Source organism: Monodon monoceros, unplaced genomic scaffold (assembly GCF_005190385.1).
Source record: "Monodon monoceros isolate NGI ecotype Baffin Bay Population unplaced genomic scaffold, NGI_Narwhal_1 Super_Scaffold_12, whole genome shotgun sequence".
In the NCBI taxonomy this organism is placed as follows: domain Eukaryota; kingdom Metazoa; phylum Chordata; class Mammalia; order Artiodactyla; family Monodontidae; genus Monodon; species Monodon monoceros.
In genome coordinates this window covers 31157349-31182553 of record NW_021703768.1, presented here as the reverse complement: position 1 = coordinate 31182553, position 25205 = coordinate 31157349, and the positions used below count along the sequence as shown (strand labels likewise).

The window sequence follows — 25205 nt, the reverse complement described above, 5'->3', positions numbered from 1 at the left end:
CACTGCAGAAATACAAAGGATCATGAGAGATTACTATAAGCAACTATATGCCAATAAAATGCACAACCTGGAAGAAATGGACAAATTCTTAAAAAAGCACAACCTGCCAAGACTGAACCAGGAAGAAATAGAAAATATGAACAGACCAATCACAAGCACTGAAATGAAAGTGTGATTAAAAATCTTCCAACAAACAAAAGCCCAGGACCAGACGGCTTCACAGGGGAATTCTATGAAACATTTAGAGAAGAGCTAACACCTATCCTTCTAAACTCTTCCAAAATATAGCAGAGGGAAGAACACTTCCAAACTCATTCTACGAGGCCACCATCACCCTGATACCAAAACCAGACAAAGATGTCACAAAGTAAGAAAACTACAGGCCAATATCACTGATAAACATAGATGCAAAAATCCTCAACAAAATACTAGCAAACGGAATCCAACAGCACATTAAAAGGATCATACACCAGGCTTTCTGGTGGCGCAGTGGTTGAGAGTACGCCTGCCGATGCAGGGGACACGGGTTCATGCCCCCCGTCCAGGAAGATCCCACATGCCATGGAGCGGCTAAGCCCGTGAGCCATGGTGCTGAGCCTGTGCGTCCGAAGCCTGTGATCTGCAAAGGGAGAGGGCACAACAGTGAGAGGCCCGCCCACCGCAAAAAAACAAAAAAAGAAAAGAAAGGATCATACACCATGATCAAGTGGGGTTTATCCCAGGGATGCAAGGATTCTTCAATATATGCAAAGCAATCAATGTGATACACCATATTAACAAACTGAAGGAGAAAAACCATATGATCAACTCAATCGATGCAAAGAAAGCTTTTGACAAAATTCAACACCCATTTATGACAAAAACCCTGCAAAAAGTAGGCATAAAGAGAACTTTCCTCAACATAATAAAGTCCATATATGACAAACCCACAGCCAACATCATCCTCAATGGTTAAAAACTGAAAGCACTTCCTCTAAGATCAGGAACAAGACAAGGTTGCCCACTCTCACCACTATTATTCACCATAGTTTTGGAAGTTTTAGCCACAGCAAGCACAGAAGAAAAGGAAATAAAAGGAATCCAAGTTGGAAAAGAAGAAGTAAAGCTGTCACTGTTTGCAGATGACATGATATTATACATAGAGAATCCTAAAGATGCTACGAGAAAACTACTAGAGCTAATCAATGAATTTGGTAAAGTAGCAGGATACAAAATTAATGCACAGAAGTCTGTAGCATTCCTATACACTAATGATGAAAAATCTGGAAGTTAAATTCAGAAAACACTCTCATTCACCCCTGCAACTAAAATAATAAAATATGTAGGAATAAAGCTACCTAAGGAGACAAAAGACCTCTATGCAGAAAATTATAAGACACTGATGAAAGAAATTAAAGATGACACAAATAGATGGAGAGATATACCATGTTCTTGGATTGAAAGAATCAACATTGTGAAAATAACTCTACTACCCAAAGCAACCTACAGACTCAATGCAATCCCTATCAAACTACCACTGGCATTTTTCACAGAACTAGAACAAAAAATTTCACAATTTGTACAGAAACACAAAAGACCACAAATAGCCAAAGCAATCTTGAGAAAGAAAAAGGGAGCTGGAGGAATCAGGCTGCCTGCCTTCAGACTATACTACAAAGCTACAGTAACCAAGACAGTATGGTACTGGCACAAAAACAGAAATATAGATCAATGCAACAGGATAGAAAGCCCAGAGATAAACCCATGCACATATGGTCACCTTATCTTTGATAAAGAAGGCAAGAATATACAGTGGAGAAAAGACAGCCTCTTCAATAAGTAGCGCTGGGAAAACTGGATAGGTGCATGTAAGAGTATAAAATTAGAACACTCCCTAACACCATACACAAAAATAAACTCAAAATGGATTAAAGACCTAAATGTAAGGCCAGACAGTATCAAACTCTTAGAGGAAAACAAAGGCAGAACACTCTATGACATAAATCACAGCAAGATCCTTTTTGACCCACCTCCTAGAGAAATGGAAATAAAAACAAAAATAAACAAATGGGACCTAATGAAACTTAAAGGCTTTTGCAAAGCAAAGGAAACCATAAACAAGACGAAAAGACAACCCTCAGAATGGGAAAAAATATTTGCAAATGAAGCAACTGACAAAGGATTAATCCCCAAAATTTACAAGCAGCTCATGCAGCTCAATAACAAAAAAACAAACAACCCAATCCAAAAATGGGCAGAAGACCTAAACAGACATTTCTCCAAAGAAGATATACAGACTGCCAACAAACACATGAAAGAATGCTCAACATCATTAATCATTAGAGAAATGCAAATCAAAACTACAATGAGATATCATCTCACACCAGTCAGAATGGCCATCATCAAAAAATCTAGAAACAATAAATGCTGGAGAGGGTGTGGAGAAAAGGGAACACTCTTGCACTGTTGGTGGGAATGTGAATTGGTACAGCCACTATGGAGAACAGTATGGAGGTTCCTTAAAAAACTCAAAATAGAACTACCATATGACCCAGCAATCCCACTACAGGGCATATACCCTGAGAAAACCATAATTCAAAAAGAGTCATGTAGAAAAATGTTCATTGCAGCTCTATTTACAATAGCCCGGAGATGGAAACAACCTAAGTGCCCATCATCGGATGAATGGATAAAGAAGATGTGGCACATATATACAATGGAATATTACTAAGCCATAAAAAGAAACGAAATTGAGCTATTTGTAATGAGGTGGATAGACCTAGAGTCTGTCATACAGAGTGAAGTAAGTCAGAAAGAGAAAGAAAAATACCGTATGCTAACACATATATAGGGAATTTAAGAAAAAAAAAATGTCATGAAGAACCTAGGGGTAAGACAGGAATAAAGACACAGACCTACTGGAAAACGGACTTGAGGATATGGGGAGGGGGAAGGGTGAGCTGTGACAAAGTGAGAGAGAGGCATGGACATATACACACTAACAAACGTAGGAAGGTAGATAGCTAGTGGGAAGCAGCTGCATAGCACAGGGATATCAGCTCGGTGCTTTGTGACCGCCTGGAGGGGTGGGATAGGGAGGGTTGGAGGGAGGGAGACGCAAGAGGGAAGAGATATGGGATCATATGTATATGTATAACTGATTCACTTTGTTATAAAGCAGAAACTAACACACCATTGTAAAGCAATTATACCCCAATAAACATGTTAAAAAAAAAACTACACTGAGATATCATCTCACACCAGTCAGAATGGCCATCATCAAAAAATCTGCAAACAATAAATGCTGGAGAGGGTGTGGATAAAAGGGAACCCTCTTGCACTGTTGGTGGGAATGTAAATTGATACAGCCACTATGGAGAACAGTGTGGAGGTTCCTTAAAACCTAAAAATAGAACTACCATATGACCCAGCAATCCCACTACTGGGCATATACCCTGACAAAACCATAATTCAAAAAGAGTCATGTACCAAAATGTTCATTGCAGCTCTATTTACAATAGCCAGGACATGGAAACAACCTAAGTGTCCATCAACAGATGAATGGATAAAGAAGATGTGGCACATATATACAATGGAATATTACTCAGCCATAAAAGGAAACAAAATTGAGTTACTTGTAGTGAGGTGGATGGACCTAGAGTCTGTCATACAGAGTGAAGTAAGTCAGAAAGAGAAAAACAAATACCGTATGCTAACACATATATATGGAATCTAAAAAAAGAAAACATTGTCATGAAGAACCTAGGGGGAAGACAGGAATAAAGACACAGACCTACTAGAGAATGGACTTGAGGATATAGGGAGGGAGAAGGGTAAGCTGTGACAAAGTGAGAGAGTGGCATGGACATATATACACTACCAAATGTAAAATAGATAGCTAGCGGGAAGCAGCTACACAGCACAGGGAGATCAGCTCCGTGCTTTGTGACCACCTAGAGGGATGGGATAGGGAGGGTGGGAGGGACGGAGACGCTAGAGGGAAGAGATATGGGGACATATGTATATGTATAACTGATTCACTTTGTTATAAAGGAGAAACTAACACACCATTGTAAAGCAATTATACTCCAATAAAGATGTTTAAAAAAAAGAAGTAAATTATTCATTTAAGCAATATTTAAAAATAGAAGTGCTTTAGTGGGAAATTTATGGCTATGACACCTATGTTAGAAAGGAAGAAAGATCTCAAATCAATAACTTAAGCTTCCACTTTAAAAAATTACCGAAGAAGAGGAAACAAAACCCAAAGCATGCAACAGGAAGGAAATAAAGATTAGAGCAGAGTTCAGTAGAAAAGAGAAATTTTTAAAGTAAAGAAAATCAATGGGACCAAAAAATGGTCCTTTGAAAATTTCAAGAAAATTGAGAAACTTTAGCTAGATTGCCCAAGAAAAAAAGAACTACTAAAATCAAGAAGGAAAGAGAAGATAACATAAATTAAGAGGATTACAAGGAAATTCTATGAATTGCATGCCAACCAGTTATATAACTTAGATGAACCGTACAAATTATTAGAAAGACACAAACTACCAAAATGGACTCATGAAAAAAAAAGAAAGAAAATCTGAATAGATTTTTAATAAGGGCTTAAATTAGTAATCACAAATCTTCCCAGAGGACTTCCCGGTGGCACAGTGGTTTAGAATCCACCTGCCAGTGCAGGGGACACAGTTTCGAGCCCTGGTCCAGGAAGATTCCACACGCCGTGGAGCAACTAAGCCCGTGTGCCACAACTACTGAGCCTGCGCTCTAGAGCCCATGAGCCACAACTACTGAAGCCCTCATAACAAAACTACTGAGCCCACACGCCTAGAGCCTGCGCTCCACAACAAGAGGAGCCACTGCAATGAGAAGCTCACGCACCACAACGAAGAGTAGCCCCCACTCACCGCAACTAGAGAAAGCCCGTGTGCAGCAACGAAGACCCAACGCAGCCAAATAAATAAATAAATTTATAAAAAACAAAAAAATCTTCCCACAAAGAAAAGTCTATATCTATTTGGCTTCAAGGTAAATTCTATCAAACATTTAAAGAATAATTAATCAATCCTTCATACACTCTTCCAGAAAATATAGGAGAAATAAATGCTTTCAGCGTTCTATGAGGTAAATATTACTCTGATGCCAAAACCAAAGTCACCATAAGAAAACTACTGACCTATATCCCTTATGAATATAAACAGAAAAATCCTCAACAAAATATCAGCAAACTGAATCTAGACCTTAAGCATCACACCTTACAACCTGGAGATTTCATCTATTGGAAAAGACACCTCCAGAGAAACTCTTTTCAACCTCCCTGGAGAGGCCCCTATCAGGCACTGCTAACCAATATTTTTGCCACCAAACTCCAAGGAATAGATTCTTGAATTCATGTGACATAACACACCTAAAGAAAGCACCGAACCCTGACTGGACCTGCACATCATCTGGCGACCTGAAAGTAAAGATTTCCTGGAATTGAAGCAGATGACATCTGATAAGACAGCTTTCCCAAGATATCCAGAGAAACCCCGTTAGAAGTTTGTCACCAAACCTTTGATGATGACATCACGCTCCAGACGATCTCCAATATCTCTGATCTTGATAACATATGGACTTTAGATAAAAAGTACCAGAAAGTTCTCCCTCCTACCTCTCCTTGTTATTCCAGTGTGATCTTAATGAGTTTCTAATCCATGTAATTTCCTTCTGATGTGAGACACTACACCCAAGAAAGGTCCTTCCTGACACTGAGGGACAAAAGGCTGCGGAAACTAGGCAACCTGACATTTAATCAGTGATGCTTTCAGAGAAAAATCCTGTGATCAAAGGGGTAAATGTAAAAAATTAATAAACAGAAACCTCAATTAAATAGAGTTGGGATACCAGAAAGGGAAACCCTGCAATGACAGCAGAGCTCAACAGGAAGAATAAAGACTCCTCTTCTTTCCTGGCAAGGTCTCATCAGCCAGTGAAAGGCCATGGACTCTGTTTAGCCATCCAAATTTCCTTTTCACCCCTATAAAAAGGTTCTCCTTCCCTTGCCATGCAAGAACTTGAGCATGGCTCACCATGGTTGCAGACCCCAAATTGTAATTCTCTGCTGATCCCGGATAAACCCATCTTTGCTGAAGAAATACCTGGTAGTGTATTTGTTTCAGGTCAGCGGTAAGTATACTGACAAAATAGATATATTTCCTCAATGGCAAGGAGAAAAAAAAAAGGAAAAACATATAGATTAAGAGACATAACAAATAAACAATGATGACTCTCCTCAGAGTGAGTCAGATACCATCTGGATACTGATTTGAACAAACTAACGGGAAAAATATGTATGGGGGCTTCCCTGGTGGCGCAGTGGTTAAGAATCCACCTGCCAATGCAGGGACACGGGTTCGAGCCCTGGTCCAGGAAGATCCCACATGTTGCGGAGCTGCTAAGCCCATGCGCCACAACTACTGAACCTGCGCTCTAGAGCCTGCGAGCCACAAATACTGAGCCCATACTCCGCAACAACAGAAGCCACCGCGATGAGAAGCCGGCGCACCACAACGAAGAGTAGCCCCCGCTCGCCGCAACTAGAGAAAGCCTGCACGCAGCAACAAAGACCCAACGCAGCCAAAAATTTTTAAAAAAATATATATGGGACAGTTGAAGAAATATGAATAATGGGATATTAGATGATATTAAATAATTATTGAAAAAACTTTAGACATAATAAAGATGTTCTGATTATGAGAGAGAGAAAAGGAGAGGGAGAGGAGGAGAGAGAGAGAGAAAGACCAACCTTATCTCTTACAGATTCATACTGAAATACTTACAGATGAAATCATATGAAGTCTGGAATTTGTTTTTAAATAACCCCACAAGGTAGGTAGATGGGATGGGGAGAAGGAGGTTTACTAGAAATGTAAATTATATAGGAAATAAGAGTGGCCTTATGTAGACAATTGGTAAGGTTCAGAGATAAATATATGGGAATTCCTTTCAGTATTCTCTATACTTCTGTGAATGTGTAAACATTTTTACAATAACTAGCTTAAAAACAAACAAAAAAGACCAGCCAGTCACCTTCTTAATCTCTGACATATTTCCAAAAAGTTGAAATACATGCAGGGCAAAGGCAGGACTGCAAAAAAAATTAGTTAACCTAACAGTACAGTTAGAAGCTCTGATTATTAATGTGTAAAATAACTTGGAGTATTTTTTTAATTATATATATTTTTAAAGATAAAATTTCATTTGAAAAAATATGCATATCTAAATAAAACATGTGTCAAACATGAACTATCTCTCAGCTGTAAAAATTTCTGGACTTAATGATAGGAAAGCTTCCTTTTAAGTATTTACAGTCTATAATTTTTTTCTTATTTACTTAAAAACATGAAAATTAGTAAAATTCTTTCCTGATTTCAGAATAAAAATATCAAAAGTGTGATTTAATAAAAAGTAGGTATAATATGAAGAATTAGGTGGAAATGATTTCTTAAGGCAGCAGTTCTGATATTTCGGTTTCAAAACCCTTTACACTCAAAATCTTTTGAGAACCCCCCAAAATGTCTGTTTATATGAGTTATTTGTGTCAGTATTTACCATAGCAAAAATTAAAATTAAGACATTTTAAAATATTCACTGCTTACTTCATTTAAAATAATAATAAACCCAATGTATTTAACACAAATATTTTATGGAAATGATATTTTCAAAAGTAAAAAATTTAGTAGAAAGACTATCACTATTTTAAAATCCTTGGCTATTAATTCTATCATTTGTGTTACTTCTGGACCTATTTCTATTGATTGATGTTTTCCCCCTCATTATGGGATGTATTTTCCTACTTCTTTACCTGTCAGGCTTCTAGAAAAAGGTAGCTTAATTATAAAGGGAAAGCAAGATAATTTTATTCTTTCATTCATTCACAAGCAAGTTTCATTCATTCAACTATCAGTTTTCAATAAGATATTATTAAATCTTTTTTTAATAAGATAAAATGATTTAATCTTATACCTCAAAATGTTTACATTATTAATTTTTAAATAACATAAATATGAAAATATAATCCATAAATCTAAGTAATATAATCTTAGAGCCATACAGTAACTATCTTATGTTCATTTCTTATCTCAACATCCACCTAAAAAATGAACTCAGGCCTCTTACTGATATAGAAATGAAGCTAAGGGTAATGAAAAATTTTCCCACACCATAACAAAAAAAAGTATTTGAGTTTCATTTCTTTCTTTCACTTATAATGTTCCTATATCAAAAAAGAGGTTTTAAAGCCAACAATAACAAATGGCAGTAAGTGTTCCTATTTTAAATGAAATACAATGGTTATTTTGACTGAACAGAAAAGTAATCTATTTTCCTTAATGTCTATAGCTTTGTGATACCAGTTGATTATATAATTGGCCTTAATATAAATATATCTTATTAGTTCACTTTTCCATGAGAGCCCTGTTATTAAGGGAAAAGAATTAAATTTTTAAAACTTACTGTCTTAGTGCCATGCTTCAGCGTTATCTCATGCGAGTCAGGGATCTTTTGGACAGGATTCTGAAAACAGAAAATTCCATGACATTGATGAGTAATATAACATATCTGGGGGAACTACATACCACACTCACAAGAAATTTAATTTTTAAAAATTGCATCACTGACTTTTTAACACAAAACTTTAAAAAATAGGAAGGAAAAAGTGTGAGTGTGGGACTTCCCTGGTGGCGCAGTGGTTAAGAATCCCCCTGCCAATGCAGGGAACACAGGTTCGAGCCCTGCTCCGGGAAGATCCCACATGCCACGGAGCAACTAAGCCCGTGCACCACAACTACTGAGCCTGCGCTCTAGAGCCCGCGAGCCACAACTACTGAGCCCATGTGCCACAACTACTGAAGCCCGCGCACCTAGAGCCTGTGCTCCGCAACGAGAAGCCACTGCAACGAGAAACCCACACACCACAATGAAGAGTAGCCCTCGCTCGCCACAACTAGAGAAAGCCCACGTGCAGCAACGAAGACCCAATGCAACCAAAAATAAATAAATTAAAATTAAATTAAATTAAAATATTTTTTAAAGTGCAAGCATATCTTATTTCTGCACTTCTAGATAGATTACAATTGGTCACTTTGAGCTGATAATAAATTTATCTTAAATCTCTAAAAAGATAAACCTAAGATATTCTTTAGGTTGTATGAAACCATAAGGTCCTCCCTATATGGAAAATTTTTAAAGTCCTCTTTTCACTGGTACTTGGGCATACCTTAAAGTACTTAATTTATAACACACAACAAAATTTGCACAGGATAGATACATACCTTTTAACCCATAAAAGATTAAAAAACAAAAAACTGATATTCAAATGGTACAAATAAGGAACAGAGTCATTCACTGATTCATCGATTCAGCAAGGCTTTATTAAAGTGAGATTATACCAGATGCTAAGTGGCGTTAGACACAGCCTCTACTCCTCTCTCCTCCCAAGAAGCATATGGTCTAAGAGCGAAACATCAATGACTCTACTTCAATATAATACATGCTATGTTACAAAGGGTATGGACAGAATAACTGAGGGATGAAGAAGATGGATGCATAAATCAGACATAAGAGGTCACACTGATCATTTAAATAAGAAGTTTCATTGTTTAGTCAAGTCTCCATTATCCAAGAGCAGGGTAGTTATACTAAAATTCTACAGCCATTACAAATTCATGTTAGGATTATCTTGCAATCTACTTAATTAAACGTGTTCAGGGAATTCCCTGGTGGTCCAGTGGTTAGGACTCTGCACTTTCACTGCCAAGGGCCCAAGGTCAACATCCGGTTGGAGAACTAAGATCCCACAAGCCATGTAACACAAGCCACGTGGCATGCCCAAAACAAATAAACAAACAAACAAAAACGTGCAATCTACAGACTTTGGTCCCTAACTTCCCTCTTTCTTTAGGATCCTTGATGAACCAATCAATCACTAGTTCTTTCTATTTTATCTTAACTCTTTCCCCTACCATGGCTCTTTCTCCTCAGAATATGAAAATTTAAGTACGTCCCATATTGGGACTTCCCTGGTGGCGCAGCCGTTACGAATCTGCCTGTCAGTGCAGGGGACACGGGTTCGATCCCTAGTCTGGGAAGATCCCACATGCTGTGGAGCAACTAAGCCCCCGTGAGCCACAACTACTGAGCCTGCACTCTAGAGGCCATGGGTCACAACTTCTGAGCCCGCGTGCCACAACTACTGAAGCCCGCGCACCTAGAGCCCGTGCTCCACAAGAGAAGCCACTGCAATGAGAAGCCCATGCAACACAACGAAGGGTAGCCCCCACTCGCCACAACTAGAGAAAGCCCGTGCGCAGCAACGAAGACCCAACGCAGCCATAAATAAATAAATTTATATTAAAAAAAAAGTACATCCCATATTAAAACACACACACACCCCAATTTCGCCTAGGTTTACTGCTATACCACTATCTTTTCCTCTACAATCAAGCTTCCTCACACTACAGTTTGCACTCATTGCCTCTACTTTCTTCCACCCCTCTACCTCTACCACTTTGGCACGTGTCATTTAATTCCCAATACCTAGCACAGTTCTTGGTACTTAAAGGACTCCTAGTAAATATTTCTTGAATGAGTAAATAAGTCACTATAAATGTCCCAGGACACTTTTCAGAACTTAATCTGCACATCTGACCTTTCATCAGCATGATAACTACTTAACTATTTCCTCCAGCTTGAAACTATTCTTTCTTGGGAGGAAACAGCCTTGACAAAAAGCCAGAAAATCTAGGGTTTTAAAATCAAGCTCTGATACTTATTAACCTTGTCATAACCTCAGGAGAGTAATGACTCTCAGTTTCCCCATTTGCAAACAGGATAATAGCACCTGCCCCTTAGGTTACTGTGAGGTAAGTGGTTTAAAGCTCATAATACAGAGTTCGGCACAAAGTAGGTACTCAATAAATGACAGCCACCATTTATTCTAAGGCTTACCTCCTGTCTCTCTTGTCATATTATCTTAGTCTATTTCCAGGCTTCTCTTCCTTTTTACTTGGCTAATTCCTACTCACCCTTTAAGACGCAATTCAGATGTGACCTGCTCCTGGAAGCATTTCTCAACATTTCAAACTCTGGGTTAAATGACCCTTCCATGCACTCCCATGACACCCTCTCCTTGTCTATCACAGAACCTATCATAATACATTATAATTTTTGACCAGTCTCCCTCCACACCACTCTGTAACCAAACTCAAGAGATGCTTCTCAAAGACCGTGTATATATATTGTCTCTGGGTCCCCAATCCACAAAACACCTGGTATATGGCAGACACAAGAGTTTTTGGAGTGTATTAATGGCCCTTACAATGTCTACCTCGTAAATCACATTAGATTATTTTTAATTTACCTCAAACATTAATGTTTATGTCCATAAAGAAGAACCGGTAGGTGCTATCCATCAGGTTAGCCTGGTGAGTCAGAGTCATATTTTCCAAAAGGGAAAACCTTTGAAGACCAAATGATTCTATCCCAGACTAAAAGCAAATGTAAAGTTGCAAGTGTAGAGAAATAAAGGCAATTTTGTCTTAAACTATTTGCATCTGAGAAGTGGCTATAGTTGATTACCACCACAGATCAGTAAAGAAGGAGATCAGGAACCAAGAGGCACTGAACAAAAACACTTACCTCATAGTAACCCAAGGAACTGCTGGAGAATTTGCAGTTTATTTCAAGACAAAGACATTACACTATGGTTTAATATGTTTTGGAAAGTTCTGCACACAACAATATTGGAGATACCAATATTCCAACACAAATTCCAAAATAATTTAAAAGTTGAACAAATGAATTCTGGACTACCCCTACATTAAATTATGTAAACCACTGCTCCCTTTGCAGTTGACAATATTTGTAAGTAATAAAAACTCATGTAAAGGTGCTAAGTACTCCTGAAAGAAACAGGAGAACAGTTCAAATGTTTTACTTAAAGAAAAAGCTATTATAGTCATTTCATAACCAATTCCTTTTTCATCACTCAGGAAAGAAAAACACTGTCACCAGAAGGAAGGATGAAAATTATTTCACTGAGTTCAATGCAGAACGTGCCTATATACAGACAATTTCTGACATTTAAAGAAAAAACTTACAAGAATACAGAACAGCTCAGTATTTTCATTAGGAATGAATTAAATGTTTAAATAAGTATTGTTTAAATTTAAAATCAAAGTTTTACTGGAAATCATGTAGGGCGTAACTCATAAAAAGCCCATATAATTGGCACAACTAAATCATCTAAAATAGTAGCAATCCATCTTTTGGTAGCATATCACTTGATGGTGACTGTTCTTTTTCCAGAACTTTTACTAATGACTTTTTGAAATATGGCTCAGTGTGAAATTTGCTGTAACAGTAAAATATTTTCAAGATTTCCCTGCCAGGGGACATCATAAACTACAAGACTTCAAATGAAGTCATTTATTACCAAAATTCATAACAAAAGCTACAGTCTTAATGGAAGAGAGGAAAAGATACCAGGCTTTGTTTTGGTTTGGTTTTAAATGCCAACCAAAGGATTATTTCCCAGGCTCTTGCGTTTACCCCAGTAAGAACAATGATAGCAAACATATCTAGAATAACATGAGCAATTCCATCTGATATACTATACATACATCCTTGTAGTGTTTTTCAAAAGACTTGCAAATCATTTATTACCTTTCTGGGGTAATATGTCATAAATTTTAGAAGTTATATATGTATAGTAGTATGAGTCAAAATAAAAAGTCTACTCAGTAATAAAGATCTACCACAAAGTGGCTAACAGTTGGGACAGAGAATGGGGATTTCCAACCAGGAGTTTGAAAATAAGTGCCACTTTCTCCCAGAAACCACTTTGGAAACAGTTACCAGTGCAGAACCAAAAGCAACCAAAATTAGAGTCCATTCTGGTGTAACTCTTAAAATTAATTCATTTATTCACTCACTCACTAATCACACATTCACTTAACAACATGTATTATTTAATTATATACTACATACCACATACCAGGAACTAAGTTAAAGATAAAAAGACCAATAACAAAGACTCTGCTCATGAAGAACTATCAGTCCAGCAAAGCAAAACAGACAGGTAAACAAACAGGCAAACTAAAATGTTTCAGATGCTAAGACAGAAGGATACACAGGGTTCAGCGCTCAATTCCACTGTGCCTGGGGAAGTAGAGAGTGATTAGAAAAGGCTTCATACAAGAGATGTTTGAGATGCTTTTGGAAAAACAGAAGTTCCCTAGATGAATGTGGAGGGCATCTAGGGGAGAATAAGATGAATCTTGACACTTTCTGAGTTGCAAATATTTTTGCCTGGCTAGAGTTTAAATTCCTGGGCAGGAAGAAGGAGAAGGATGTGTGTGTGGGGGGGGGTGTATCTTTTTTTAATGTTAACCCAGAGAGTTCATTATGAGCCAGATTGTATACAATGCCAAGAATCTGCAATTTAAGCTCTGAGCCATGTAATTTGATAAGAATTGAGATTTCAAAAAGATCACCGAGGCATCAAAAGACACAATTAACACGGTGAAAAGGCAACCTACACAACGGGAGAAAATACCTGCAAATCATATATCTGATATGGTGTTAATATCCAGAATATATTTAAAACTCCTATGACTCAACAACTAAAGCGAAAAAAACCCAATTCAAAATTTGGCAAAGAACTTCAATAGTTATTTCTGCAAAGAAGTTATACAGATGACCAACAAGCATATGAAAAGAGACTCAACATCACTAATCCTTAGGGAAATGCAAATCAAAACCACAGTGAGAGGGCTTCCCTGGTGGCGCAGTGGTTAAGAATCCACCTGCCAGTGCAGGGGACACGGGTTCGAGCCCTGGTCCGGGAAGATCCCACATGCGCGGAGCAACCAAGCCCATGTGTCACAACTACTGAGCCTGCACTCTAGAGCCCACGAGCCACTACCACTGAGCCCGCATGCCACAACTACTGAGCCCATGCGCCACAACTACTGAAGCCCGTGCGTGCACCTGTGCTCCACAACAAGAGAAGCCACTGCAATGAGAAGCCCAACCACCGCAACAAAGAATACCCCCACTCGCCACAACTAGAGAAAGCCCGCGCGCAGCAACGAAGACCCAACACAGCCAAAAATAAATAAATAAATTTATTTAAAAAAAAAAAAAACCCACAATGAGATACCACTTCATACCCAATGCAAAAGCTAATACTTAAGCGAAAAAAAGAACAACAAAATAAGTCTTAGCAAAGATGAACAGAAACTGGAACACATACACTGCTGGAGGGAAATGGTGCAGCTGCTATGTAAAACAGTATGGTAGTTCTTAAAAAAACTTAAACAAGAATTTCCTTATGATTCAGCAATTCCATTGGTGTATATACCCCAAAGAAATGAAAAGCAGTGTGTCAAAGAGACGTTTGTACACTCATGTTCAAAGCAGCTTTATTCACAATAGTCAAAAGGTAGGAGCAACTCAAGTGTCCATCCATGGATGAAGGAACAGTGGTATAAATATACAGTGGAATATTATTCAGTCTTAAAGAGGAAGGAAATTCTGACACATGCTACAACACGGATGAACCCGGAGAACATCATGCTAAGTGAAATAAGCCACTCACAAAAAGAGAAATACTGTATAATTGCACTCATCTGAGGTATACATAGTCAAATTCATAGAGACAGAACGCACAGTGGTTGCCAGAGTTTGGGGGAAGAGGTGGAAATGGAAAGTTGTCGTTTAATGGGTATAGAGTTTCTGTTTTGCAAAAATGAAAAAGTTCTGGAGACTGGCTGCACAGCAATGTAACACTACAGAGCCGTACATTTTAAAATGATTAAGACTGGGACTTCCCTGGTGGCTCAGTGGTTAAGAATCTGCCTGCCAATGCAGGGGACACAGGTTCAGTCCCTGGTCCAGGAAGATCCCACATGTCGTGGAGCAACTAAGCCTGTGCACCACAACTACTGAGCCTGCACTCTAGAGCCTGCGAGCCACAACTTCTGAGCCCACACGCCACATCTACTGAAGCCTGCACACCTAGACCCCGTGCTCTGCAACAAGAGAAGCCACCGCAATGAGATGCCTGCTTGCTGCAACTAGAGAAAGCCTGAGTGCAGCAACAAAGACCCAACACAGCCAAAAATAAGCTAATTAATTAATTAATTTTAAAAAATAAAATAAATTTTAAAAAATGATTAAGACTGTAAATTTTACATTATGTGTATTTTGCCAAAACTAAAAAAAATTTTAATAGATACAACACACATAAGCAAACAAAAAAAGATTAAAAGATGCATACTCTTATGCCTGAATACTTCTCAATACTCTAATAAATGTTAGGTAAGCATCAAAAAAAATCATTTATCCAATGTTTAAAATCTTCCTCCAAAAATGTAAAGTTACATGTCTAAAATATTGCAGGAAGGAAAGACAATTTTCTAGCTAAATCTCACAGCTGGTTCCAATCCTTCAATTAGCAGTATTCCCAAACCACTTCTAAATTACCTTCAAATCATTTATGCCCTTTTGCAAGCTGAAATCTTAGAGAACATTTCTTAGTAACATGACTTAAGAGCACACTGTTAGATAATTTTTATACTTGTGTGAGGGCCGAGAAACTCGAAAAGGATAGTTCATTCTTATATTTTATCAGAAATCACTTTTTTAAAAAAACACGACATTAGCAATAAACACAAAGATGACAATTTTCTATGTTTATTTATCATAAAACAATGGCAGGTAATTAGCCAACAGGATTTATATCAAATGACATTTATTTTCAAACCTACCATGAAAATACACCCTGTCATTTCCTAACACCCTAAAATTTTATGAATATGTCAGCTTTTATTCTTATTTGCTCTCTAAGTTCAAAGACTTGAAATCTAGACATGACTCTGACATTAACGGCCACTTGTAATCTTCACTCAGCCATTTAACTGTATAGAACCTCAGCTTTTCCACTTGTAAAAATGAAAGAGTTGCACCAGGTAATTCATGACATTCTATGATGACACGGTCTACCTTAAACTCACATCTGGAACTAAGAACACTACCCTATGTCCTTCCCTGACTTCCATCTTCTTTACTTTACTCCACACTGCTCACTACCATGATATTATTCTTCCTACTGCATTTCTCACTGAGAAGCTTCAATGTTTCTCCACCACCTTTAGTCCCGATTGTAACTTCTCAGATCATCACACATACTGTTTTAGAAATTTTCATTTGTAGAATGTTATTCCAGGTTAAGTTTAGAAAAATTAATGTTTTTAAGAAGTTTCTGGTCAAAGGGTACAAACTTTCAGTTACAAGATAAATAAGTTCTGAGGATCAAAGGTACAGCATGGTGACTACAGTTAATAACACTGTGCTGTACACTTGAAGTTTGCTCAAAGAATAGATCTTAACATACCAAAAAAAAAAAAAAGGTGACTGTGTGAGGCGATGGATGTGTTAATTAAGTTGATTGTGGTAATCATTACACAATGTATACATATGTCAAACCATCACATTATACATGTTAAGTATCAATACATACAATTTTTGTCAGTCATACCTCAATAAAGCTAGAAAATAAATATCATTAAAAAAACAACAAAAAAGTTTCATACATAATCAAAAAGCAGATCATTTCTCAAAAGATATTAATCTCTAAAGAGCCTATCAATATTCCTATCATTTGCAATGGTATTTATTTTTCATTGATTACTTATCAATGTAGGCATTAAGATCCCACCCTTACCCACATAATTAACCACTCCAGGCAGGAATAGCAGAACAGAGGTTGAGCTTGCCAGAATTAAAAAGGAACAACCTGGCTTTCTAAGACCCCTATAATGAAACTCTCCCCTCCCACTTCTTTACCCCTACCCAAAAGAGAAGGCTTTTCTTTACAACTATAAAGGAAGAGGGAAATTTTCACCAGCTCAGACTGGAGTCCCTGGGTTTTACCATTTGTCCTATTCCTAAAAAAGGCCCACCTCCACCATGTCAGTGGCAACAATGTACACACCATTCTCACATCTTCACAACTTGAACTAATTACCCCCTCAAAACTTCAAGTCCTTAGCCTCTTATCTACAAAGAATAAGAATTTGTCACAATGATTCTTTTGTGAAACAAAACACTTTTATAAGTGGAGTAAATATTAATACAAACCTCAGTCTGATAGTGCCACTGTTCTCATAGAAGCCTCTCTAATGCCTTGCTACTCAAAGTACAGTCCAGGGGCTTCCCTGGTGGCGCAGTCGTTGAGCGTCCGCCTGCCGATGCAGGGGACATGGGTTCGTGCCCCGGTCCGGGAAGATCCCACGTGCCGCGGAGCAGCTGGGCTCGTGAGCCATGGCCGCTGAGCCTGCGCGTCTGGAGCCTGTGCTCCGCAACGGGAGAGGCCACAACAGTGAGAGGCCCGCGTACCACAAAATAAATAGATAAATAAATAAAAATTAAAAAGTACAGAGCAGCACCAGGGGCATCACCCAGGAACTTGTTAAAATTCAGAATGTTGGACCTCTCCAAGACCTACTAAACCAGAATCTGCTTTTTAATAAGGTCCCCAGGAGACTTATGTGCACATTAAAGCATGAGAAGCAGGGAGTTCCCTGGTGACCTAGTGGTGAGGATTCCAGGCCTTCAATGCCGTGACCTAGTCAGGGAACTGAGATACTGCAAGCTGCGTGTCACGGCCAAAATAATAATAATAATAAAGTATGAGAAGCAAAAGTTTTCTGAGATTACCACTTTACTGCAACACAAGTTCACCAGTCCTATTACAGCTTGATAGTATATTGTCTGAGCTACATTTTATACCTTAAGATAATTTCTATAACCTAAAAAAAGATATTCAACTGGAAAATCTTTTTTTTCCATTTGTTAATTTTTTATTACCCCGGAACAGGAAGACTAACATGTAACATGTTTCTTTTATTTTATTGAAGTATAGTTGATTTACAATATTGTGTTAGTTTCAGGCATACAGCATAGTGATTCAGTATTTCTGCAGATTATACTCCATTATAGGTTATTACAAGATAATAGGCATAATTCTCTGTGCTATACAGTATATACTTATTGCTTATCTATTTTATATATAGTAGTTTGTATTTGTTAATCCCATACCCCTTATTTGTCCCTCCCCCTTTCCCTCTGCTCTTTGGTACCACAAGTTTGTTTTCTGTATCTATGAGTCTGTTTCTCTTTTGCATATACATTCATTCGTATTATTTTTTAGATTCTATATATAAATGATATCATATAGTATTTGTCTTTCTCTTTCATTGGAAAATCTTGGAAATCAAATTTAACTTTCAATTAAGCAAAAATCTTACTCTATAATTCAATTTTCCAAACTGCCAGGCAACATGGGATTTTTTTTCCAATTCATACAACCATTCATTCAACAGGTACTTAATAAAACTCATATTGTTTTAAAGAGTCAAGGCAACAGCAGGACAGGAATCTGGATTCTGTTACTTACTAGTGGTAAGAATGAAAAAATCCCTTCTTCATAGAGCCTCTATTTCCTTAACCATCTACTGTATATAAATAATAATAATAATAGTAACAGCTAGCATATACATGCATACTATGAGCCAAGCACTGCTCAAGGCACCACATATATACTAAGTAATTTAATCCTCACAACAACTCTCTAATAGGTCCTATTATCACCCCATTTTAAAGATGAGGACACCGAGGCAAAGAGAGGTTAAGTAATTTGTCCACGGTCACATAACTGGTAAGTGACTGAGAGGGAATTTGAACTTAGAAGTCTGGCCCCAAAGTCTGTGCACGTAATCATTACAACATAATGCCTCCTCTATAGTAACACTTACCCTGTTAGCTTCGCAGAGTTGTCGTGATGACCAAATGAGTTAATGTGCCACAACACTTTATAACTACAACCCCATTATAAGTGAGACATTATTACGAGACTATGGCTATAAAGGTTTTATCCTGAAAGTACACATTTGAGAAACTGTTTGAGACCAGGTATAAAATGCCTTGAGATAGAAAAGTTTCACCAACTTTCAGAAATCTTAGATATGCAGTGCAGAATTAGTTCAACATGGGTTATACACTGTAGTATTTTGAGTTATGTTTAAGATTTCATAACTGTTTTTTATAAAAATTGAGTTATTACTTGGGCAATCTTTTGATATTCAGTTAAAGATGTACAGACTGTACTAATTTTGACTACAAAAAATGTCAAGGTATCAGTCAAATTACTGAGAATTAATTTATTTGGAAAAATAAAAGAACCTTGAGACATAATAAATTTTTATCAAATTCACCTCGTACTGAGAAAGAATATATTTTAATCCTTCTCCCCTACTATAGCTCTCTTGAAAACTAACACTGCAGAATAGATACCATATATTATTTAATGTAACTCTGCATACATGCAAAAGCATGTATATGCTTCTCAACTGTAAAAGGTATAGTGAAAATTAAAGGCATCCCCAAAGCCAATCTGTATAGATTCTCTTGTATTTATTCTACAGTCCTAGCTCTAGCAATTCTACACCCTATTCATCCCACCAAATATGGAACAAATTATTAACACTCCATCATATTTTCCATAATGTCTAAAGCCACCACTAATACAACAAAATATTTTAAATTGCTCTTGGGCATTTCTTGCTAGAGAACAAAAGCAGATTATTTACTTGTCATCTCCTCACTAGTCTGTAAAATCCTTGAGGAGATACTAAGTCTTATTTAATTTGCATCTTCAGTACTTAGCACAGTGTCTGACACACAGTACATGCTCAAATATATTCATTCTTAACTAAAGATATAAATCACCTAGTAATGACAGTTTGTTTTTAAAAGAAAATTAACATGAAATCCATGAGAAAAAAAAATACACAAGCAGAGTTTATCCATCGTCTCTAAAATATGGGGACGTATTTATTAACTATTTATATTTTATATCTACTCTTAAACATTTTTCTCTGTATCCTCAAGATAAAACATTCAAGGCCACAGACAGACTTACTGTAAGCTGTACCTAATAAAGCTTAAGTGCCAGGTACTATATGCTAAACACCAGGAAACCCCAAATAAGGAAGACACAGGCACTGTCTTCATAGAGCTCAGAAACTACAGAAGGTGCACACTTGTAAACAAATAACTATCACAACAATGATCATTTTATCATAGCTGTGACAAGTACAATAATAGGAGAGTGTCCTATGTCAAATCATACACACAAATTAACTCAAAATATACCAAAGACCTAAATGTGACTAAAACTATAAAACTCGCAGGAAAAAAAAAAACAACACAGGAGTAAATGTTCACAACCTTGGGTTAGGCTACTTAGATATGACACCAAAAGCACAAGCAACAATAGAAAAACCAGACAAACTGGACTCCACCAAAATTTTAAATTATTATACTTCAAAGTACACCATCAAAGAAGGTGACAGGACAACACACAGAATGAAAGAAAATATTTGCAAATCAAGTATCTAAGAAGGAATTTGTGTCCAGAATACATAAAGAACCCTTACAACTCAATAATAAATAAACAAATAACCCAACTGAAACAGGCAGAAGAGCTGAAGAGACATTTCTCCAAATAAGACATACAAAAGGCCCGTAAGCACATGAAACAATGTTCAACATTATTATTCTTTAGGGAAATATAAATCAAAACCACAATGAGATACCACATCACATCCACCAAGATGGCTATAATCAAAAAGACAAACAATAAAATGTGCTGGTGAGGATGTGGAGAAATCGAACCCTCACAGACTACTGATGGGATTGTAAAATGGTGCAACTATTTTGGAAAACAGTTTGGCAGTTCCTCAAAATGTTAAACATAGAGTTATCATATGACCTAGCAATTCCACTCCTAGATATACACCCCAAAAAACCCAAAAACATACATCCGTACAAATAATTCTAGACAAATATTCATAGTAACATTATTCATAATAGCCAAAAAATATAAACACCCAATGTCCATCAACTAATGAATGCATTTTTTTAATGTAGTATGTCCATATAATAGAACACTATTTGGCAATAAAAAGTAATGAAGTAGGCTTCCCCGGTGGCGCAATGGTTGAGAGTCCGCCTGCCGATGCGGGGTACACGGGTTCGTGCCCCGGTCTGGGAGGATCCCACATGCTGCGGAGCGGCTAGGCCCATGAGCCATGGCCGCTGAGCCTGCGCGTCCGGAGCCTGTGCTCCGCAATGGGAGAGGCCACAACAGTGAGAGGCCCACATACCGCAAAAAAAAAAAAAAAGTAATGAAGTACTGATACATGCCACAACATGGATGAACCTTGAAAACATTATGCTAAGTGAAAGAAATCAGTCACAAAAGACTACTTACTGTATTATTCCATTGATATGAAATGTCCAGAATAGGCAAATCCATACAGACAGAAAGTAGATTAGTGGTTGCCAAGAGTTAGAGGAAGAAAAAAAAAAAAAAAAAAAAAAAAAAAGAGTTAGAGGAAGGCTAGCAGAGGGAGAATAGGGAATGAAAATAAAAGGCTACAAGGTTGCTTTTTGGAAGGATAAAAATGTTTTAAAATGAGTTAGCGGTGATGGTTGCACAACTAACTCTATGGTTACACTAAAAGCCACTGAATTGCATATCTGAAAATTATGAATTTGAGGGTATTAGTTATATCTCAGTAAAGCTGTTATAAAAATTTTTAAATAACAGAGGAATATAACTAATACACAAGTAGCATAAGGAAGGAGGTATTCAACTCTCCCTTTGTCACTGAACGCTTTTAAAAGGAGAAAATGCACTCCTTTCACAATGAGAAAAATTGGATCCTGCAAAATGAAAAGGTTCTTCATTGATGGAGACAGGTCCATCACAACGTTACCCACAGGGGCACTACTTACATAGACTACCAAGAGAATGGAGTTGTACTAAGTATTGACCAGGGTCCACACAGAAGGAAAAGCATGTGGGAATGCATGAAGGAGTAGTCATATTCAAAGACTGCTAATAGCTTGTATGGTTGGGGCATGAGACAAGTGTAGGAGAGACAACTGATGACCTTGAGAAGGAGAATAGGTCACAACCAGTGGTAAAGGAAGGCATACTGGTTAAACACATGTATTCTGGAGTAGATTTTCCTAGATTTGAAACCTGGCTCCACCGTTTACCGTGGCTTTGGGGAAGTTAGTGCCCCTGAGTATCAGTTTCCTCATCTTCAAAAGAGGATAATAGAAGTAGGAGGATTAAATGAGTTATTTCACTTTAAGTGCTTAGAACCTTGCTGTACAAAGGAAGTATCCACTTACTGTCAGCACTATTGCTGGGCTCTAGATTTGAGCATACACTTATTTCTTTATCATAAATCAAACAAAAGGGGACTGCAGATACCGAACTGTGGCTTAACACTGAATTCCTGGTTTGTTAGAGCATCACTTTTTTTTTTTTTTTTTTTTTTGTCCACAATGTGTGGCATTTGGAACTACCTGGACCAGGGATCGAACCTGTGCTCCTTGCAGTGGAAGTCCAGAGTCTTAACCACTGGACCACCAGGGAAGTCCCAAGCATCACTTTTTATGAGAGTAAAAATCAAGACTATGCCATTAACCCCTTCATTTAATTAAAAAAAAAAAATTTAAACCTCATTTGTAGTGTTCACGGTTCTGCAGCATGCAGAGGTGAACAAAGACTCCCTGATTCCAACCCAGACGAGTAGAGAAATGGCAAAATTACTATCTAACAGCTGCCTGGTAGGCTATCTGAATCAACTTGGTGGTCTTAGTCTTATTTCAAATTCACAATTAGCTGTACTTCTAGCACTCAGCACAAATAGTATGAACAAAATGTCCCTCCAAATAAGAATCAAGGTCTATAGAAGAATTTTTTTTTTTAAAGTAAGCTCTGTTGGTGCTGCTTAAATATCTACTTATATGCTATTTTATCAATTTGGCACTTAAAAATATAAAATGTACTCAAATGCAAACTTTATAATCTTGGTAACAGGAAAGTACAATTCTACTAAAAGACATATCAATACAGGTAAATATTAATGATTTTGTAAAGATTCTTTAAAAGCACTTTTTTGAATTAAAGCACTAAGAAATCTTTTTCAAAATTGACATATGCAAATCCTCCACTTTTACCCATGTAAACAGAAGGGGTGAAAGGTCAACGGAGATGTTTCACTTTCAAATACTGTGTTTATACCTACTAACCTGAAAAACTGATGTCTGTTTTTACAGCTTCTTTAACATCTAGAGGAGTGCAAAAAATAATTACATGACCTTTGCTCTTAAGAATACTTACTAGTTGGGAGACAGAAGAAAACAAAATGAGATCAATAAATAAAGTAACTCAAAGTAAAACTTTAAAGTAATAAACTAAGCATAAAAAATGGCAGAGGGGAATTTAATTACACTGCATGCAATTTCTTTTTTAAATTTTAAGGTAAATGGATAAAGAAGATGTGGCACATATATAAAATGGAATATTACTCAGCCATAAAAAGAAACAAAATTCAGTTATTTGTAGTGAGGTGGATGGACCTACAGTCTGTCATACAGAGTGAAGTCAGAAAGAGAAAAACAAACACTGTATTGCTAACACATGTATATGGAATCTTAAAAAAAAAAAATGGTTCTGATGAACCTAGGGGCAGGACAGGAATAAAGACACAGATGTAGAGAATGGACTTGAGGGCATGGGGAAGGGGAAGCTGGGATGAAGTGAGAGAGTGGCATGGATATATATACACTACCAAATGTAAAACAGATAGCTAGTGGGAAGCAGCCACACAGCACAGGGAGATCAGCTCGGTGCTTTGCAACCACCTAGAGGGGTGCAATAAGGAGGGTGGGAGGGAGACGCAAGAGAGAAGGGATATGGGGATATATGTATGCATATAGCTTATTCACTTTGCCATACAGCGGAAACTAACACAACACTGTAAAGCAGTTATACTCCAATAAAGATGTTAAAAAAAAAAAATTTTAAGGTAAAATGAAACATACATGAAACAGAGCCAAAAGGTGAAGCATATGTAGGAAGACATAAGAAACTGGAAAAAAAGAGAAATGAAAGCAAAAGATAAAAAAGAGGAGGATTACACATAGATAAATGACAAGTGAAGGACTTTGGCAGGGCCAATTACAATAGTATTAATAGAACTATGAAGTATAAATAATGCAACCCACTGAACATAAGATCAAAAATACAAAGTGTGAAAAAAAACTACGGTGTTATAAGCAGAGACAGTCAGGGGGAATAAAAGAAGAAGAGGATTTAATTACTTCATATAAAGTACTGATGATAGTAAAAATTCTTGGGTAAAGGGGAAAAGAAGTTCTGAGAAAGAAGATGTCCAAGGGATTGTTTGCAGAAATGAACACGGGTTCTGTGAATCCAGAAGATAAGTATATGGCTGTAATAAATAATAAAGGATACAAGGGAGAACATAATAACTTTTTTTCATGATTACAAGATAAGTAGTCAACTGAAAAGGAGACCTAAATTTTCATTAAAAAGGGGCATTAAAAGGTTTGACTAGGGCTTCCCTGGTGGCGCAGTGGTTAAGAGTCCGCCTGCCGATGCAGGAGACACGGGTTCGTGCCCCGGTCCGGGAAGATTCCACATGCCGCAGAGCAGCTGGGCCCGTGAGCCATGGCCACTGAGCCTGCGCATCCGGAGCCTGTGCTCCACAACGGGAGAGGCCACAACAGTGAGAGGCCTGTGTACCGCAAAAAAAAAAAAGGTTTGACTAAAATATCTTAAAATGAAATTTAAATTTTTAAATAGTTTATTTAATCTTTAACAAAAATTAAGTTGTAACTACATCAAATCTCAGAATACACTAAATCTTACAATCCACAAAGAATGAGTCAGGTATTACTTTATAAGACATAGGGAGTAATTTTTCCAACTAAAATTTAGACAACATAAAATGGCATCACACCGAGTAGCCCCTGCTCACCGCAACTAGAGAGAGCCCGTGCACAGCAACGAAGACCCAATGCAGCCAGTAATTCATTCATTCATTCATTCATTCATTCATTTTTTAAAATGGCATCACAGACTATACAGGATCAACTTTGGCAGGATCGTTAAGGGGGCTGTTTTTGCAAAAAATAATTCAAAACCTTCGTGAATTTTCTCCAAGGTTCCTAATCCCATAATATTCAAATCGTTTTTCATCCTTGTCAGTTTTCTCTTTTTCAATTAAGAA

General features: G+C 37.3%; 1 protein-coding gene across 3 annotated transcripts in view; it reads right to left on the bottom strand.

Annotated features, from left to right (window-relative positions):
* WDR70 (WD repeat domain 70) overlaps positions 1 to 25205 on the bottom strand; it is a 307123-nt gene that overhangs the window by 246485 nt on the left and 35433 nt on the right. For all 3 annotated transcript variants that reach the window (XM_029216477.1, XM_029216478.1, XM_029216479.1), the window contains one exon: positions 8479 to 8538. In XM_029216477.1, coding sequence (XP_029072310.1) covers positions 8479 to 8538 — 60 coding nt within the window. The remainder of the gene's footprint in view (positions 1 to 8478; positions 8539 to 25205) is intronic.